Source organism: Ambystoma mexicanum, chromosome 8 (assembly GCF_040938575.1).
Source record: "Ambystoma mexicanum isolate Mex_15411 chromosome 8, UKY_AmexF1_1, whole genome shotgun sequence".
Taxonomy (NCBI): Eukaryota; Metazoa; Chordata; class Amphibia; order Caudata; family Ambystomatidae; genus Ambystoma; species Ambystoma mexicanum.
Genome location: NC_090929.1, coordinates 144,105,193 through 144,125,329, shown reverse-complemented (window position 1 = coordinate 144,125,329; position 20,137 = coordinate 144,105,193). Strand labels below are relative to the sequence as shown.

Below are 20,137 nucleotides of genomic sequence, written 5' to 3'. Positions count from 1 at the left end.
CAAACCATGCGTGAAGGCTGAGTGTCTTGATATCTGGATGGAGAACCGGACCCTCCTTTCGCAAGAGAAGATCCTCTCTTTGTGGAAGACGAATCGGAGGACAGATGGACATGTGCAGAAGGTCCGGCTACCACGTTCTCCTGGCCCAATCCGGGGCAATGAGGACCATGGTTTTCCTGAGCCTTCTCAACCTCCTTATTATCAGAGGAATGACAGGGACTGGAGGAAACGTGTAAAGGAGCGGATATTCCCTGTGAAAAGGAGCAATAAGATCCTCTTGTGGTCCTCTGTCAAGTATGTCCGTGAGCTCATCTTGCTCATATACGGGTGCAGGTCTTGCCCAACCCATATATTCCATGACTCTGTTCATGAGAGATCTATAATTACACTCAGCATGTTCCCCTGGTTCAGGCTTGCTAAAATCTATCTCAGGGGAGGTATCTATTCCACTTGCTTTGTGCAAGGAATCCTGTAAATCTATCAACCTCACTTCTTCAGAAATGAGTTCTTCTGGAATGGGGGTTTAACTCTTTCTAGACCAAAAGGTCTCTTTAAATCTGAATCCTCACCCTCCTCATAAATTGAGGATAAAGCTCTGAAATAATCAGAGAGTGGTAGTGGTGTGTAGCTCTTTTCCAAAGAAGGAGCTATAGCAGTCCTTACAGGAGGGGCTAAACTGGTCACAGTTGATGTAGAAGTCATTCGCCTACATAGATTAGTAATTGCCTCGATGACGTTGATGTAATTGACAACGGCTTTCGATGTCTTCAAGGAAAGCGTCGAGGATGTCGAAGTGATCGACGTCGACAGGGTTGACATACGAGGTGTGGAAGATTTCTCATTCATCAGAGGTGCCGAAGAGATCGGTGTCGATGACGCAGCTATCGGCGTCGATGTGTGAGTCAGCAGTGTTGACGCCTTGTGCATCGAAGAGTCTTTGGCTCGACTTGAGGGTCCATGAGGCCATCGAGGAGTACGTTTTGCTGAGGTTGACGACTCATGGCTTTTTATCTCTACCAGGTTTCTTTCCTGGGGTATCGCCTCTAGGTGTCTCAAAGGGGGGGTGGGGGAGTGGGGCGGTGGGGGATGAGCAAGGCCGCGTTCTCGAAAACCTTCATCTTTTTTCAAAATTCCTCCCACTGAGCCGGGGAGCTGTTTTTAGTGGGCCATGTTACTTTCTCCGGTGAACTGGAGGATGATGTGGAAGGCCGATCTGTGACACTTTTTCTTGGTATGTCCCGAAGCGGATGAATGATGCGATTCGCTCTGGGACCTCGATCGGGAGTGTTTCTTTCGACGAGGAGATGGCGGTCTCGACTCGTCCAAAGTAATTTTGGTAGGGGTAATAGATTTTGTAGCCCTACCTCTCTCCAGCTTCCCTCTGCGCTCCCTTAAGGCTTTCGCCGTCATTTAAAGGCACTCTTCACATTCCGAACAGGGATGCTCTGCCTGTAGGCACCGTAGACAGACCCTGTAGGGATCTGTCAAGGACATCTTTGCCCCACAATCTCAAAATTTTTTAAAGCTGGATCGGGGCATAGATGGAGCTGATGAAGAGGCCATCTCGACTTGAGTTTTCAAAGGATTTCTTGACAGAAAGTCGAACATTTTCGTTCTCTTTACAGAACCGAGAGTCCCGTTCCCAAAGCTCAAGAAGCGTGGGAAAACAGAACTGAGCAACGGACACTGAATGCAACAATTTATACTAGTGATGACATCGACGGAGGCCTTCGAGGGACATCGACGCGCAGCGACGTCCACTGAAAAGTTTCCGGAGCAGCAAGCTGGATATGGGAATATCAAAGATAAGGAATACATAGGAGGACACAATCCATTCGAAATATTGTTTTACGGGCCAAGTGTTTTAGGCTCAGGTTTGAAGACACTGACTTTGAGACCCTGCAATAGACGCAAACATTACCACATTCTTAGGCAACTGAAGGATCCCAAAAAAGACTTGATTGAGCTTGGCGGGCATGCCAAAATAAATTAATGGACATGGCTGGCCTGCTGGCTATTATACCAGACCTTGCAAAGAAGGTTATTGACACAGGGGCTCCCAGTAGATGCCCAGGCACTTGTCGGTTTGGCCCAAAGTGCAGTTTGCTTCTTGGGGAATACTAACTCTTCAGGAAAGTGTAAGGGCATTCTAATTAAGATAAATGCATAACTAGACCGTTGACACAGGGGCTCCCATTTGGTGACTTCTTTGCAAAAAGAGGTCCCCATTTTGTTGGGACACTGGAAAAAGCATATTCGATCAAAATGTTGTTGTCCAGCAAGATTTTCTCTGGGCCAGAAGAGCACAAGCCTCTCTTCCGTCCAACAGATACTTGACCAAAGTGGACTATTTGACACAAAACAGCAGCCCGCATTTGCAACCTCTGGGATACAAAATGTGATACTTAAACCAAGAAAATCTATTTTTGTGCCAAGTGTTTCCTTGCAGTAAATACTGTGCACATTTGTAGATTGTATATCACAATTGAGAAAAGATCACAGGCTTCTTGATGTGTTGAAATTCTTTAATTTACCAAAAACAAGGTAAAAATTGTAGACATAGACAGAAGTTAATGTCCAATGTATTTCAGACGTCATAGGTCCATCGTCAGGGAAAACATCTGTCTTTAGATGTCTACTAAACGTGTTTAGTAATTGTTGCTTGCTACATGTTGAAAGTTCGGATAGACTGCTGTGGAAGTAACCCATTCCGATGGAATGAGGAGGGTCATGACCAGCACAGTGTGACTTTGTCAGGTTATAGAGGAAAGTGCAATCAGTGCCCTGGAAGCAGATTTTTTCCTTGACTATGATCGATTATCTTTTTTCGATTATGATATACAGTCTATGACTGTGTGCAGCATTCACTGCAAAGAAACACTATGCCCCAAGAATTGATATCCTTGGTTTATGTATTACAAAGGGGATAAGGGCCATATCAGGGCATCAGCGGGGCTTCAACAGCAACTTAGTCTCAGTAAAAAGAAAGCAAAGGTGAGGCCTGGGATAGATCTCAGAGATTTCAATACCTTCATCCTATATCGTCAATTTAAGATCTAAGGCGACCATATACATGATCAGGGATATCCTGCAACCCAATGATTGGCTGGTCTGTCTGGACGCCTATTAAGTGTACCATCTTTCACCCACACAAACTATATTTCAGTGAGCAGGGTAGTATAGGGAGTTTGCAGGTCTGGCCTCTTGGTTGCAGCATGAAGTTTCTCAAAACTGAAGCTGGTGATGACAGTGCACAAGAAGTGAGGTTTGTGCCTCACTATTTACTAGATGACATGAAACTCATGTTGCAGGGCAAGTGTACACTCTACTAACAAGCAAACACGATGACCAACCTTCTCTAAGGTCTAGGTTTTCTAATAAACTACGAGAAATTAGTGCTCAACACAGCAAGAGTAATGGAGTCATTGGGTTTCTCAATAAACAGAAAAGCAGCCTTTTGACAATGTATGTATAATTAGGAAAGAGATTGGTCCGCTCCTGAGAAAACCAAGCTTCCTTCGGGAACTAGTCAAAGTCATTGGGCTTTGGTCGTCCTCTATCCTAGCCACCCTTTGCAGGGCCTCTGCAATACAGGGCACTGCAGAGGTTGAAGGCAATGCACCCGAGAAGCAAACTACATTTGTGGTTAGATCATATGAAAGCCTTTAATGGCAAATCCAACAATATAAGTATAATATAGAGATGTGAACAGAGAAGGCCGGGGTGCCAGATGCAGAGAGCACCAGTGCGGAAGATCAACGTACACAATTGAGTAGCATTCTTGGCCAGCACTTTCGCAGTATCAGTGTTCAATAGCAACAAGGTCAGATGTAATATTCTGTTTAAAATTGACAATTACTCTGCTGTGAGGTATATAAACTACCTGGGAGGCACAAGAACGAGACTCCTAAAAGGGCTAGTGAAAGATTTTTGTCACTACTGCCGGACAATCAGAACTCGATACTACAGATTATCTGCCCATCTTTCCAACTTGTTGGCAGATAGAACAGCTTTGGGGTTCTTAACACAGACCTGTTTGCATCGAGACTTGATGCATAACCACCCACGTTCTTTAGATGAAGGCCATATCTAGAGGCGGTGGCATGGGATGCTTTTCTACAGCTGTGGACTCACAGTATAGATTACACATTCCCACCATATGTTCTGGTAGCCCACACTCTGGAAAAACAGGCACAAGCATGATCATCTTTCCATGATGGACAACTCTGTCAAAACTACACTCTGTTTCCCTGGAATCACTGGTCCCACTCTCCTCACCTGTGTCAGATGATTCGGTTGAGTAGGCGTCCTTCCGGTCCTTTCGCCAGGTGTGGAGTATTCCAGTTTTTTTTTTTTTTATGAAGCTGTGGCTTGCCCCTGGAAGAAGCCACTGTCACATTTGTAGGAACTGTGCCTTGAGACCCCCCTCCGGGACAGCCAGAAGGGGGAAAAAGCCAGAGGCACAAAAAAACCCTGTGGAAAGAAATATGATTTCAGTAGATCTTGATATCCAGAGTTCCAATGTTAATGTTCCAAGGAGGTTCGGTAAACAGCTCGCAGAATAAGGATGCTTCTGCAGGAAAAAAGTGAGAGGAAAAAGCCTAACGGAAAGGAAAGAGGACAAAAAACAGGAAGGAAGGGGCGCTGTTGAGCAGCCTAGAAAATGGCTGCCTAGCCGCGGAGCTCCGTGCCCAACAGCATCCTATCTGATACCATCAGCAGCGTAACATCGAATCCTGTGCTGGAAGTTACAGTGGTGTGTAGCGCTGCTCCTGAGCTACACCCACGTCTAATCCTGAAGAAATTTGGACACCGGGGACCCTGTTTGCGGCCCTTCCTTGGGCCGGGGAGGACGTGCCGGGCCTTCCTCGTGTGACGCTGTGCCTGGGATCCAGGGCCCTGCTGCTTCGCCTTGCCTGCGGCGTTCCAGGCGGTGTAACCGCCCCCTCCTCTTCCACTCATCGGACAACTGCTGACTGTCATGCCACGTCCCCATGTGTGACGGAGGACTGCCGGCACGATCTACCTGGAGGCGCGGCGGGAAGACCTTTGTCGGCGCGGCCCGCGGCCTCCTCCCCGGCGGCGCTTCAGATCGCACCCGGTGCTGCGTGATTGGCCGGTAGTGCCCGGAGTCGTGCCTTATCTGTGGGGCCCATCGACCGCTGCGGCGCCTTCCCTTCACTCTAGCCGGATTACTGGAACGTGAGGCAAGGAGCTGGGGGACTGCCCAAATACACCCGCGAATGCTGCATTGCTAGGATCCACGGCCCCCAACTCCCACACTAACCAGCCTTAAGCGGCATTGGGCCCTGCCTCCCTGGCTTACCGTGCACTGGGGGTGGCGCGGCAGAAGACGACCAACAACAACGCGGCTGGAGGAGAACCTCGTTCCCCCTCCAGCGCAGGCCCGCTTAACGCCTACACAGTGGCCTCCTTCGATACAGGATCAGTCTCACCTGCGGGACCTCGCCCTAACCATAGGGAATCAACATACCTAACTACTTTGCCCCACGGGCCCAATCTGCGGCCTGCGCTCCTACTGTTGGTCTGTTGGGCTTTCCTTGTTCTGTGTACATGTCTGCTACTCCCCGGATGGCTGATACAGCACCGTGCTCCTAACTCCGGGGCGCCCGTCTGGACCCCTCGCTTCGCCACGAACAGGAGGACCCAGCTTGAGGTGCGCTGCTGCGCGGGGCCGTCCACACGGCGGCCTCCACCCGCGCCATCTGACTCTCCCTGTAACCGCGTAAGAGCCAACCCATTACACTTGTACTCATTATCGCCTACTTTGGGATGCCCAGCAGATCCCGTGGGACACCCAAGGCTGGGATTATGGACAAATTCGCCAAACCAACACCCAGGGCGGAACAGAGTACCACCTCCTCTAATGCCGCCAGCAATGAGACCCCACTAGAACCCCATCAACCGGACCTGACCACAATGATGGAGTCGATGGCCAAAAACTTCGCTCCTTCCATGAGAAGTTGGACGATATAAATGCTAATGTGGCCTCACTCAGGTCGAAACTAGGCCAACATGGCACCAGGATCACCGAAACCGAAACCAGAATCGGGGCAACCGAAGACAGCGTACTTACACTCCAAGACACAGTGTCAGGGTTGGTCCGCGACATGAAGTGTCGAGGCCAAGTGCAACGATCTTGAATCGAGGTCCCGAAGGAATAATATTCGCATTGTGGGGGTTCCGGAGTCCGCACTGAAGGGCCGTATGGAATTGGCGGTTGAATCTCTCCTCAAAGATCTACTGGGTGACCCTCCACTCTCACCTTTCTTCACTATCGAGCGAGCGCACCGCTCTCTCGCTCCCCGCCCGAAGCCAGGTGATTTCCCAAGGCCGATAATAGCGAACATCCTCAGCTATCGGGATAGAGACCACATATTGAGACTGGCACAAGAGCGAGGCGAACTAAGAATGGGCTCACAAGTCATCAGAATCTTCCCAGACTTTTCCGTGGGGGTTCAGGCAGAGCGCAGACAGTTTAATGGGGTGAAGAAAATGCTCCGCGACAGAAACATTGAGTATGCAATGCTATTCCCGGCACGCCTGAAATTCTCCTTCCGTAATAAACTGTACTTCTTCACGGTCCCTGACGAAGCAGTCAAATTCATTGAAGCACAAATACCTTGAGAGGTGCCTCCGGATGATGAGATGAACAATGACTGAGGTCCCTAGACTCCCATCGCACTGGCGATGACTGCACCTCTCTTTTGAAGACAATATCCTACAATACTTTTTCACTGTAACATGATACTTTGAAATATTGTCACTGCCTATTAGGCGCTTATGCGCCACACTTCTTGCTTGATTGGGTACACGGCAGTGGCGGCCCCCACTGCAATTGCAATTTCAATGTTGTGGCTATGTTCTTGGTTCAGCCCCAGTTGGGCAAACGGACTGAAGCGCCTGGTCTGGTCGTGGCGCCCTGCGGGCATGCTAAGGGTCGTGCACGCCACGCGTTGCCAAGTTGGGGACGGCACGCAGATGAGCGCTCTAGGGGTGGGTATTATCACACTGCTAGATTACAGCGGGTGGTGAGGGTGGGGGGTGTTAAAATTTGGGGGCGTTACGTTAAAACTGGCAGGAGGGAGAGGACCGGTCTGCTTGCATGGCGGGCCACAGCACATATGATGGTAATCAGAAACAGATCGTTGACTGCAGTCAGAGATGTTCCATTTGTCTGGGATGTTCCTTAAAGTGTCACCATGGCTATTAAAATGTTAACGTGGAATGTAGGGGGTTTAACTAACTTTACGAAGTGCCGTAGGATTACTGAATATGCACAGAGACATGGAATTAAGGTACTCCTATTGCAGGAAACTCATGCACGGAAACTCCTTTCATCTAACCTGGCGCAGACTTGGGGCCCTAACAGATTCTATTCTCAATACTCCACTCAGTCCAAGGGAGTCTTGACTCTTATCCACAAATCGGTCAAATTCACGCTTCACACAGCCCATATCGACACAGACGGCAGGTATGTGATCCTCCACTGCACTTTGGATAACGAGGAATGCTTGATAGCCAACTCATATGGTCCCAACACTGATTACCCCGAATTCATAGATGCAATAGCAGATATCCTGACAAGATATGTAGAAGTTCCTATTATATGGGGGGGGAGATATGAATCTTATACTCGACAATGTCCTGGATAGAACAACCACCTCACGCAGGGTCACATCCCGTGCCGCCAGACAACTTCTAACATACATGAATACTCTAAACCTACACGATGTATGGAGAACGTTCCACCCCCAGGAAAGAGACTACACCTTCCACTCAACGGTACACAATAGCTCCTCAAGAATTGATACGTTTCTATTGTCGGGATGCCGGGTGGGCAAGGTGACGAGTGTCGAGATTCTAGCACGTACACTCTCAGATCACTCTCCTGTATTGTTACAGATCCAGCTGGGTGGGACCCTCTCTGCACGACCTCCTTGGCACTTTAAAGCTAACGTGCTATCTGACATTGTCTTTAAAGCGGAGATCCTGTCTGATATAAACGCCTTTTTCGAAAATACCAATCTACAAGACACCACAGAGGGGACCCGTTGGGAGGCATTTAAGGTATATATTAGGGGGATGTGCATCTCAAGGGAGGCAGGGGTTCTCAAATCTATCAGGCAAGCCCTAAATAATTCTGAAGCAAAGCTTAAAGCATTGGAACAGGAGCATGCTTCTGCACCATCCTTGGCGACCCTCGTAAAAATTAGAACAGAACTGGAGGTATTTGAATCTCACGCCCTGAGCGAGGTGCGATACTATGCTCGTCCTGTAGCCGCCCGTAGATATGGTGAGGGGGACAGACCCGGGAGGACCCTGGCTAAACTAGTCCGGTCGGAGAGGGTCAGAACTAGGATAGCATTCTCGATGAACAAGGCTCACGACACTGGTCCGACCAATCCATCATTGACATCTTTGCTCTCTTTTATGCCACTCTATACGGCCCTCAGCCAGAGCACACTGCCCAAGACCTCGACGATTTATTAGAAAACATCCCCATGACCCTCATCTCCCAAAGCACTAAGGAACTAGATGCCCCATTCACCCTAGATGAGATAGTCCAGGTAATGTCCGACCTTCCCAAGAACAAGGCCCCCTGTCCAGACGGGCTCACATCTGAGTTTTACCTGGAGCATGTTGCTGTTCTGGCTCCCCTACTCTACGGGGTCTGGGCTGAATCACTACGGTCATCCAACCTCCCTCCCTCCTTGAGAGAAGCCCTGATCAGTGTCCTCCCCAAACCAGACAAGCCCCCTAATGAATGCGGTTCCTACAGGCCCTTATCGCTTATAAACACGGACATGAAGATATTTGCCAAAATAATAGCGAATAGGTTCCTTCCATTCATGCCCCACCTAGTCCATGCAGACCAAAACGGATTTGTCCCCGGCCGCTCCATGGCGCTTAATATCCGCCGTATATTCAACGTGATGGCCAGAATAGACCCAGAAGCGGACGCAGTAGCAGTCACACTGGACGCCCAGAAGGCGTTTGACATGGTCTCCTGGCAGTACCTGTGGGCAGGGTTGGAGAAAATGAATGTTGGACCTAATATGATCGCCTACATAAAACTCCTGTATACAGGACCCATGGCCAGCGTGTTGGTCAATTCCAGTGTCTCCTCTCCCTTCGCGTTACATAGAGGAACCCGCCAGGGATGTCCGTTCTCCCCTATCCTTTTTGCGCTCGCTATCGAGCCTATGGCGGACCATGTTCGAAATAAGCACACCGGTAAGGGCATTCGTCTACAGGATGCACCAGAAATCATCTCACTATATGCTGATGATGTGCTTCTGTATGTCAGAAACCCTTCCACATATCTAGACCCAATCATCAGAGACATAACAAAAATTGGCACGTACTCTGGCTTTACCATTAACTACTCTAAGTCAGAGATATTTCCTCTCACCGAGGCGACCCATCAGCCATCATGTGAATTCCCCCTGCACTGGTCCCCAGGTGGTATCAGATACCTTGGCGTGCAAGTATCACTAACCAAAACCTCTCTACTGGCGGAGAATTATGAGACCACGGCACAGCTTACTGAGTCCAAAATGCTGAAATGGCGCAATCTTCCGCTGTCCCTCGCAGGCAGGCTATCCCTCATAAAAATGATCGTGGTTCCCAAACTCCTCTACATTTTCGCCAACGTCCCGGTGTGGCCCGGGAAGCACTATTTCAAGAGGCTCCACTCGGTGTGTGCCCAATTTCTATGGCACTCTGGGGCCGTATGTAAAAAATGGCAACATATGACCTTACCCTACGAAAAAGGCGGTTTTGCGGCCCCTGACCTTACAATGTACTGGATTGCGAAGGGAAGGGAATAATATCATGACCCTAGTGTTACACCATACATACCAGACGAATGCCCAGGCGGATCCTGTCGCCACCACTATTAGAGCGTGGAATACCATTCTCGACTCAAAACAGGACCATCGCCCGTACCCAAATGAGCCCCCGGACTCCTCAGAGCTCCAGTAACATCTCAAAATCCGCAGGAAGTAGGGGAATTATATCCTCCTGTACGAAATGCAGCTGGGGAAACTAGAGGACGTATCCCCCAAGCCACGGGAAGCCTGGGCGGGGGAGCTAGGGAGGGAAATTACCGATGAAATGTGGAACAAAATGTGCGCACATACGTGCAAGGTCTCTCTAAGTGCTAGATTTCGCTGCATACAATATAAACTCCTCAACAGACTGTACTACACACTGCTCAAAATTGCGAAATTTTCTCACACCCTGACCCACACATGCCCAAAATGTACGTCTGAAGAAGCGGACCATATACATATGTTTTGGTCCTGCGCCGCGCTAGGCACGTTTTGGCAGGATGTGATGAAGGCGCTCTCAGAGATAGTTGGATCCCCGGTGGACCCTGACCCATTGGCCTTGTTGTTTGGGGTCTGGGCTGGGGAAGGTGAACATTTTTTCAAAATTCTTAAATGTGAGCACTATCGTTGCCAAAAGATCTATATTACAATGTTGGAAGCACCGATCTCCCCCGACTCTAAAGATGTGGTTGAAGGCTCTTACTTCGGTACAAACATGTGACGAAGAGTATATTGGCTCATTACCCACCCCATCCCGCCCCAGGAATGTGTGGACTGAATTCTGCAGCTATCTGAACAGCAGAGACAAGGTGGACGGGCGCTCCACCCCCCTGCCGGAGCTGCCCGACTCTCCACAGGAACTGAACACTTGATGATATCCCCATGCCATGGTCCCCCCCCCCACATTCTGTGCTACTTGTAATTGCTCTCGTTGTAATGCCTGTATGCCAATAGTGATTACTGTCTCTTTCTGCATAATATGTACTGTACCTGTCCTAACCTTCTGCCAATAAATAAAAGTTTAAAAAAAATAATTAATTTTTTTTTTTTTAAAAACAGGAAGGAAGGGAAAGCACGGTACTGAGGAAGTGGTACAAAGAGAGGAAGTTTGCGTGGGCGAACGAAACGAGAAAACACAAAGAAGTATGCTCGCTAAACACTGAGGTGTCAGTCTAGAAAAACACTGCAGTTACAACGCACCGGAGCTGCTGGAAAGGAGTGTTTAAATTCCAGCAGCTCTGACTCGAGGAAAGAAAACACTAAACCGCTGCAGGTCATGTAAATTGCGTGATGGAACTGTTAATGGCGGCGGCCCGCTTTCCATCTAACCCATAGTCTCCATGCACCTGGGTGCATGACAAACACAAGTGTGGTTTCAAACTCTTCAGGAACTTTCTACCATTCTCCAATTCATCTTCCCCACAGTGTTCGTCTGCTGAAATTTCCCACGGGCGATCCTCATTCAGCAATAAAACAGCCATGGACAGTGTGGAGGATTGAAGTACGTGTCGAGTTTGCCAGGAATCTTAAGCAAGGCAACAATTCTCAATAGACAGAGCTGGGCTCGTTCAACATCAAAATGTTAGACGTCTTCCTGGGCAATCTCTCTTAGGTCGAGTATGTAAACCACCTATTTGACTCTTGTACTTTTTTTGGGCCACCTCCCTGCAACATGGGACAGGCGCCATGCCGGTAAACCACCTATTTGACTCTTGTACTTGTTTGTGCCGCCTCCCTGCAACATGGGGCAGCACCATTCTGGTAAAATGTATTTATTTGCTGTCCCTGCACAAGAAGCTTCCTGCACTTACCTGGACTATTGTACACCAGGGCTGTATTCACTGTACTGCACTAATTGTAACCGTAACCATATTCTCAAGTTCAGCGCCAAGATGCCTGAGGGCGGTGTGCGCTATACAAATAATAAACTAAACTAATCTGGTATCACTGGAGTATTGAATTGGGCCTGAAGCCCTACAGATACGGAGTTTATCAGCCACCTTTACTCCCTAGAATAGACTAATATTCCTAAAAAAAGAAAAATAGGGAGAAACAATGCTCACAGCAAGAAAGGAAAACAAAGACATATGGTGCCTGGTTTCCCTGCTTCCACCCACACAGCTCCATGAACAACTTTGTACTATTAGTAGTGCCAAAGGAAGAAACGACTATTGTTACTGCCAGATGTGAAGAGGTAAAAATGCATCTTTGAACGTGGATGAATAACTAGGTGCAAAGAAATATGCATTGCAAAAAAAAAAAGTTGGCAGTAAAACATGTGTATTCACTTATAAAATACTCTTTAGGAATGGGACTACTTTTTTACGCCTCATTACACTTAAAAAAAAAAAAAAAAAAGAAATGGGAATAAAATACTTCCACTTCATAAACTCTTATTTGGAGCACTTGTGGGGGATTGTATCCCGTTCCAGGCCCTCTTGCAACATTCTTGAACTTTCTTACTTACTTGGAGTGGTAGGCAAAGCATGCACAACGATCAACACATATTGTTTGAAATATCGGCAAACCACACTTCATGGTGGATGGGCTTCTCCTGGTGGAGCACCCTTTGGCGTGTCACCAGGGAATCAGGACTTATTAAATCTAGTAGCCCACTCGTCTTGGTGGGGATATTTTATGACGGGTGAGTAGTATTCGCATGGTTCACAACTTTACTGATGAGTATGGGGCTATTTGAAGCTTGTATTTGTTTGCACTAAATGGCCAAAAAAGGATTCACTGTGCATGGCTGGCCTTGGGTCGCAGCCTTGCATCAAATATGAACTGAGCTCATGGCGACATGCACCATTTTACAGAAAGCGCTTGCAAATATTGTGTCACCAGTGATCATGGGGAGAGTGCATCTCTCTTAGGTCGAGTATGTAAACGAAGTAACACTCCGTGCCGGTCTAGTGGACCTTTTAAGAATTTACGAGGCATAGGTATGTCATTAGTGATACCTAAGGGTATGCCTACAGAGACACGGCGAACAGCATGTTCCACAGTGTTGTAGTGCATAAATATAGTGTTGAACTTGTTTCAATCTCAGACCTGTCCCGTGCATCATTGTCAGAAAAGAGCCACCCCTGCTCTACTTAATGTCATGCAACACAGCTCTGACATACAAGCTTTACATTTAGAAGCTAGAGTATTTTCACCAGATGGTGTACAATTTCATATTTCAAGGTGTACAAAGTGCAACCATAGAGTAGTTTCTTAAATAAATGTTCTAAAAAATCCCAAATTGTGGGTAGTCCAAAATCAGAAGGTTCATGAGGATGTTAAGACTACCCTTCTTAAATACCCTAGAGGGCAGCTGCTCATAGCTGTAAGAAGGACTTGCAAGCCCGTTACATCTCCCACACTGGCACATTGGATATTGGCTCAAGCTAGCACAGAGGGAAAATGGACCCCAAGGCTTTTCAGGTCAGAGTACGCTTGGAAGATATCATGAAGATGGCCGATTGGTGTGGTAAATCGGTCCTTAGAGGTTTTTATTTCAAACCCATAGGACAGTTGGCTTTGTTAGAGGTGAGTACTCTTAATAGGCATAATGTTGCCTCCAGACTCAACACACAATGAAGATTTCCCAAAATAACATCTAGGAAAGGCTCAATTCTATTAAAAACACAACAGTGAGAATTATCTCATGTATGACGTAAATGAGTGTAGAGTGTTTGCATATGTAATTCCCTGTGCGGATGCCATTGTTCACATTTTGAAATAAATCTCCATAAAAATCCTTTTATGTAACGAGTTAGCATGTTTAACAACAATGATTAATAGGACTGCTGTAATGTGCAATATTATAGTCAATGTTGCATAAATGCACTCATTTTGACCAACCCTCTTGCATCTACTGTGCCTTACGTCTTGCAGAAGAAGAAGTTAAACTGGCGTAGCTCAGACAGAGACTGAGTGAGCAAGCATTGATCAGAGTACAGTTCATAGGAGACATTTCCATTTGAGTTATTGTTCAATTCATTAAGGAACAGAGGTAACTGCCCACCAAATAAAGAGTTGGGAAAACACAGACGAGTTGTCCTCTGGAAAGGGGATGTCAGTTGGAGGAAGGAACTTGTGTGGTTTGAGTTTAGTGGTCTTCTGGATTTCCCTGGGGTTACACGATATGTGATTTATTTGGTTAATGCAGTTCATTATGTTAAATCCTGTTGCTAGAGATTACAGCTTAAAGGAAAGACAGCATAATACCCACCTCAATGTCTTTAGTAGAATCAAGAATTTCCTATAAATTAATCTAGATAATCTTCAATTTATCGTGTGAACACAATTCTTGCATTTAAAGATTAAAAGAGTAAAAATAAACCTGTGTGTCCATAAAAACACTAACAATAAACAACTAAAACGTAATCAAACCCTTTGGATGAACTGAGAAGAGCATACTGAAAATACTGTGCTAAAATGGCCACCATGGAAAGGGAAGGCGGGGGCCCTCTTCCCTTTCCATAGCAGCCAAGCTGGGAAGCTGCGGCGGTGGCCTTCAACGGCACAACAAACAGGTAAATGTGGTTGGGGAGGAGAGTGGGAAATGGAAAAAATAAATAAAGGAACGGAGGGTGGGGGAAGATGGCAGCTCAGGAAACCAGCTTGGAACGTGGGTTGAGATTGTAGGTTTCAGCCCTCATGTCTAGCCACCTGATTGACTGATTAACCCGTGCCGGGAGCTAATGTGTGTTATAACATTTCTGCATGTGTTATGGGGTGCAACTGCACAGGTGCTGAATGGTCTGTAGGAGTGTAAGGGCAGCTGTATTTGTGTTATAAGAATGTCACTGCACAAAGGGTGGTATAGAAGAATAAGTGCACACAGCTGTGTTTGTATTAGGCAATTGGCTGCACAGCACCATATACCCCCCTATTTGCGGGTTGCTCATTCTTGAGTTTGGTGCTTGTTTATTGTACGTTTCTTTGAAAGGTTGTGTTAAGCACAATACAATACTCACTGATTGTGGTGGTTTCTTCTTTTTAGTGGATCTACAAGTCGAAGAGTATCTCTGATGACTGCGATCTTGACTTCTTCATCTACAAGGCTTGGGACAGATTCAAACACCCCTGGAGAGAGCTTTAGGGTGTAGGTAAAGAAGGTGGTATTACAATACATTAACGGCAATCAATCAGGTTCATACTCTTTCTCTTGTTTACATCATTATGCTGTAAAATCACGTTCACAGCGACACTTGAAACAGGCCTTGAAAGCCAACAGTTTGGTTTTTCTATAGGCTGACATGTTACCACTAATCATATACTTTTAAAATTACAACTTTTGCATATTACAACTTTCTACAAATAATCCAAATAAAATCAAGTGGCAGAAAAGCACACGTGGTTAAGATGTTTGTATTACAGCAAGAGCACTTTCAAACTGTCAATGGACCTATTAACATCTAGAAAGCTTTTCTAAGTCACCTTCACATGATCCGAATTTAGATAGCATGAAAGGTGTTCCACAGATGGTGCCCTTGAAATTACAGAAGAAAAGTGCTAAGTGCACTATTCGTTTTTCCAATTAAAATATAAACATAGGTACATTATCCAAGTACATCAAAATTCTTCAAGATCTATCCACAAAAGCAAGAGATACAATTTGGAATATAATAACCGACCGTGCACTGTATGTCTATAAATATATTATGTCGTTAAGACCCTCCATATGACATACAAAAACCCACAACATTCTCTATTCCATCCCAAATAGGAGGGGCTTTGTCTGGTGCATTCAACCCTTGGTAGGTTGAGAGGGGTAACATATCAGGTTAATTCAACCCCTAGGGGGGGGGGTGGGTGGGAGGTAACACATCGAGGGTTAATTTGGATAAAACAGATAAGAGCACACTCACCTCTGACCGGGAAGCTCCAGAACTGAGTAGTATTGATTTCGACCAAAGATCAGGGTAGGAAATGGGCTGGTACATGACAGAGCAGAGCTCTGCAGCGCTGGCAGAGCTCTGCTGTGTCTCGAGGTACAGTGTTAACCTAGGACACTCCCTGATATGTCCTCAAGTCACGCCGAGACTGAATGCAGAAACAGCCAAAGTCTCCTAGACTGTTTAGCAGCTTTCCAAATTGGTATATTGTAGTCTGCCTAACTGAATGAGTAGGGTTGTAAGATGTATACATTGTTAATGTAGGGTCCAAGTTCCATTACTCCTTCAAAAGGGTTTCTTTCTGAATCACTATCAGATAGGTTTCAAATTGTGGGTTATTCTTATGTTCCTATAATGCTCTTTGCTTTTATGCAAATGACCAGGCTTGTCTTCCATGGAGAGATAGTGTTGCGTGAAGACATGTGCTGGGGCCACCTCCTCTACACCCCACACCCCCAAGGGGAGGGGGTTCCCCAAGTAAATGTTTTACATTTCCAGGACTGCCAAATTGTTATAACCATCCCCTTAACCATGTGATCAGAAGAGAGAGAGAGAGACCAGTGAACGAATAAGAGCAGTGAGAATGAGTCATGGGGTAGCCCATCAATGAGGTAGAAACTGCTGAGCTATAAGAAGAGGAAAGGCTATGGAGAGGTGAGAAAGAAACACCAGTCATGTCATGCAGACAAATGGAGAACTGGCCTGCAAAGGGGTCTTGGGCACTCTTACTGCTGGTGCAAGGCCCAGATGGAGGGCTGCAATGAAGAAGCCCATTTTCTGGAGGGTTTCAAACTAAAGTCTGCAGCGTGCTCTGGCAAATTGACAGAGTCTCCAGGATGGAGCATTGTACGGGTAGTCAGGGGACTGTGGATACCCTACCACAGAACACAGAAAGGTGGAGAGAGGGGACAGACGTCCAGTGAGCTGTGCTGTGCGCATGAGGGGCTAGAGATGCCCTCTGTTGGCTGACACAGGCAACATGAAAAGAGAAACAGGGAACAAGTTATGGGTAGCAAAGACCCTTGGGTTAACGAGTGCACGAGGGGGGCCAAGACTGCATCCTGGAAATGTAGTGAATATATCAAAGGGTCTTGATGGTGCATTCTGAGATGTGCAGTGAAACTGGTGAAGGTAATTATGAGATTGATAGATCCCAAATGCTGCACCCTAAGAAACATTAACTGTCCAAAAGAGAAAGGGGCTTATTTCGAGTTTGTGTGTACAGTAAAGAAATGGCGGTAATTTCATTACCGTCAATTTTTGGGGCAATAACAGAATTACTGCCATTATTATCACACTGCCAAAGTCTGAGTTTAACCTAGATGTGGGCTATTTATCTCCAGCAATATGCTTGAGGTAAAGGCCTCACGTTAAAGCCAAAATTAGATGGAATTACTGTGGGTGAAACTACCATTCAGGGTAATTCCTCCACATTCAAGCATATGGACTCCAAAAATGGGGACTGCCACAACCATGCTGCCACTCTGGCAGTAAACATTTTGAAAACATGAAATTGCGCTTTTATATCGCGCTTCATGCCAGAGAGCAGCCTCTAACCGCAGGACCAAGATTCAACCCTGTGATGTTCTGTGTTGTCTTGCTTCCAAGAAAAATGCATTGCCCCTGACCATCCTCCCAGCCCAGGAAATCTGTCAGATCGAATGGCAGTAATGGTAATTTAGCATGGAGGAATTCTGCTTAAAGAAATCTACGGATTTAGTGGCAAACTCAGTATGAGCCCCAAATTAAGGCCGGGAGGATAGCTCAGGAGCAACACACATTTGACTTGGAAGCAAGACAACGCATTGCAACACAGGTTCAAATCCCGGTCTCACGATTAGAAACTGGTCTCCGGTCTTAAGCGCGTTATAACATAATTATAATTATATCAAAGGAAAAAGAGCCATGAAAGGTGCTTTATGCAAAATGTAGTGAACGTGCTAAAGACATTGGGCCTCGTTAAGAGTGTGGGGTGCACTATGAAACAGTGGTAATGCAGTAGTACCTCTGCCCCATTACTGCACCGTCACTACAACGCTGGCAAAATTCAGACAGTAAATTCTCCACCTTACCTCCAAAAAACAGCAGAATTGGAATAATTACCGCCAGCAGTAATTCAGCCAAATTCCCCAGGGAGTCCTATAGATTCCAAACAATTGGGACTTACCACAGGATTACAAGTGGTAGTTGGTGGTTAACTCCAGGGGACCACATGGTGCTAACAGTAATTCTGTTTGGTGGTATTTCTGCACATTTAACACTGAAATACTGCCAAACTTACAATGAGGCGCATTTTGAGATAGCGAGAGTCCTGGCACTTCATTCTGGGAAATGTAGGAAAGGTACCAAAGCCTCCAAAGGATATTGCAAAATTAAAAGTACCTTGAAAGTGCATTCTGTGAAAAATAATGGATGTGCTGAAAGACATTGTCAGAGATAGATGTACCCATGTAAATGTTAAGTACCAAAGTGTCCAAAAAAATTGAAATGAAGAGAGCAGTGACAAAAGCATCTTTCACAAGAGAATGAATCTCCCAAAGAGTCATTCCGAGACTTTAGATTATGAAAATTGTTACTGTGACAAGTTTACATAATGCATGTTCTTACAATTTCAAATAAACCTTGCAAATGCATTCTACACGTTTTTTTGTAATCCTTTCAACTGATTAATATTTTACTCTTATAGGGTCTAAATGGGTTAACAGGGATGGGTAAAGGAGATAAACTAAGGCAGCAATTACAGTACAACGCTTCACGACAAAAACCACATACAAAATCTACAATCATTAAATATAGATCACATATCTGCCTATTTGTTTTATTTATTTATTGTTTTTAGGTCAAGTGAACAACACAGTATAAAAAGTACATACATAAAATCATTGCTAAAATTACTTTCATCATCCACGTCATCAAGTCATCAAACAATTAATCGTATTGCATCAGCTCATGCGAAAATAATGTGCACTCATTCATCCACAAATCACATTGCATAGTAGTTTTCAAGAGGTGGTTTTTTTCCAATATTTACATCAGCTATCGATATAGATGTAAGACATCTTTAACATCTACACTCATTTAAGTTGAAACATTATCATTCACAGTTAATTCCATTTGATGATATATACTGACAGAAGGCAGCAACTATTATTAGATGTTCTCAGCAGATTTGAACATGTCCAACGCCACACACCAAACCTTGTGAAGAATAATAATCAAGGATTCAGATGAAGTTTTGAGGCAACAATTCCAAAAATGGACAATAGATACTGACTCAAAATGATAATAGTATCGGTTGTACGCATAAGTCTCCACTTTGGGACATCCTGTTAGTATGTTTCTCACAGTTTCCATATTACACGCAATTGTACATATGTGACACATACGTTGGTTATGTGCTAATTTCCATTGGGCTCCATGCGTGGCTCTTATTGGCAATAGATTAAGATGCATCAAGAGTAGAAATCTACCGACTTCAGGACAGGGACATCTAACTAGATACATCTGAGGGCAAAGATACTTATAAGTAATGCCCTCCACATGCCTGTAGTTTCAAAGTCCACTCATAGGAATAAAGTTAGCCTCCGAGTCTTTTTTCTCAGACTTATTTTTAAAGACCCTCTTGATGGTCCCATATCTTCCACAGGATGAACGCTCCAAAGATCAGTTAAGGGTAGCATTTGAGGTCATGCATAATGCATCATATGTATTAGATGGCTCACTGTTGAAGTCCATAACATTTTTCCAAATAATTCTGAGCATATGACTGACAGGATGACTTAGTGCCTTCAGTGAAAGGAGGTCTCTTTGGTATTGTATTACGGCTTTTAAAGACGTCAACCCAAATTCCACCCTTATGTATTGCACCGGGCAAGATGGCGGTAAACTCAGGATGGTCTGCCAAAAATAGCCCTCTACCTTGTCTAACCAAGACAGATTTTCCAGTGTGAGGGCTTCAGGATCATGAGCCAATACAGGGAAAAACCACTGGGTATACAACAGCTTAATTTCTTTTAATGTATATCCTGCATATTGGGAGACATATTTTTGTACAAGCAGCGTGATTTGATTTGCCCGTTTTGTCCCATTAGCGATTAAAGGTAAATAGCTAGGTTTGCATTCCATATCGACTCCAAGATACCTATAAGAGTCCGTGTACTCTATCATACCCCAGCTTACTTTCATGGCAGGTCTGTTAACCTTCTTAGATGCAATAAGCATGGACTTGTTTTTTTAGGTTAACATTCATGCCATGCTCATTGGAAAATCGGCCCAGTTCTTACAATATGGCTTCCATACCTGTTATTGTATGATCAACTATCACAAGGTCAATGGCATACAATAATGCAGTGACCTTGGTAGTTATAAATCTTGCTGGACTATGGGCATGCGTCT

At 45.6% G+C, this 20,137-nt stretch overlaps 1 protein-coding gene across 2 annotated transcripts in view; it reads right to left on the bottom strand.

Annotated features, from left to right (window-relative positions):
• The window catches only part of TTLL11 (tubulin tyrosine ligase like 11), a 1,410,454-nt gene that overhangs the window by 576,433 nt on the left and 813,884 nt on the right, over positions 1-20,137 (bottom strand). For both annotated transcript variants that reach the window (XR_011268496.1, XM_069609505.1), the window contains exon 6: positions 14,822-14,940. Coding sequence is in view for 1 of the 2 variants with exons in the window: in XM_069609505.1 (XP_069465606.1) it covers positions 14,822-14,940 (119 nt within the window). In the remaining variant the exon portion in view is untranslated. The remainder of the gene's footprint in view (positions 1-14,821; positions 14,941-20,137) is intronic.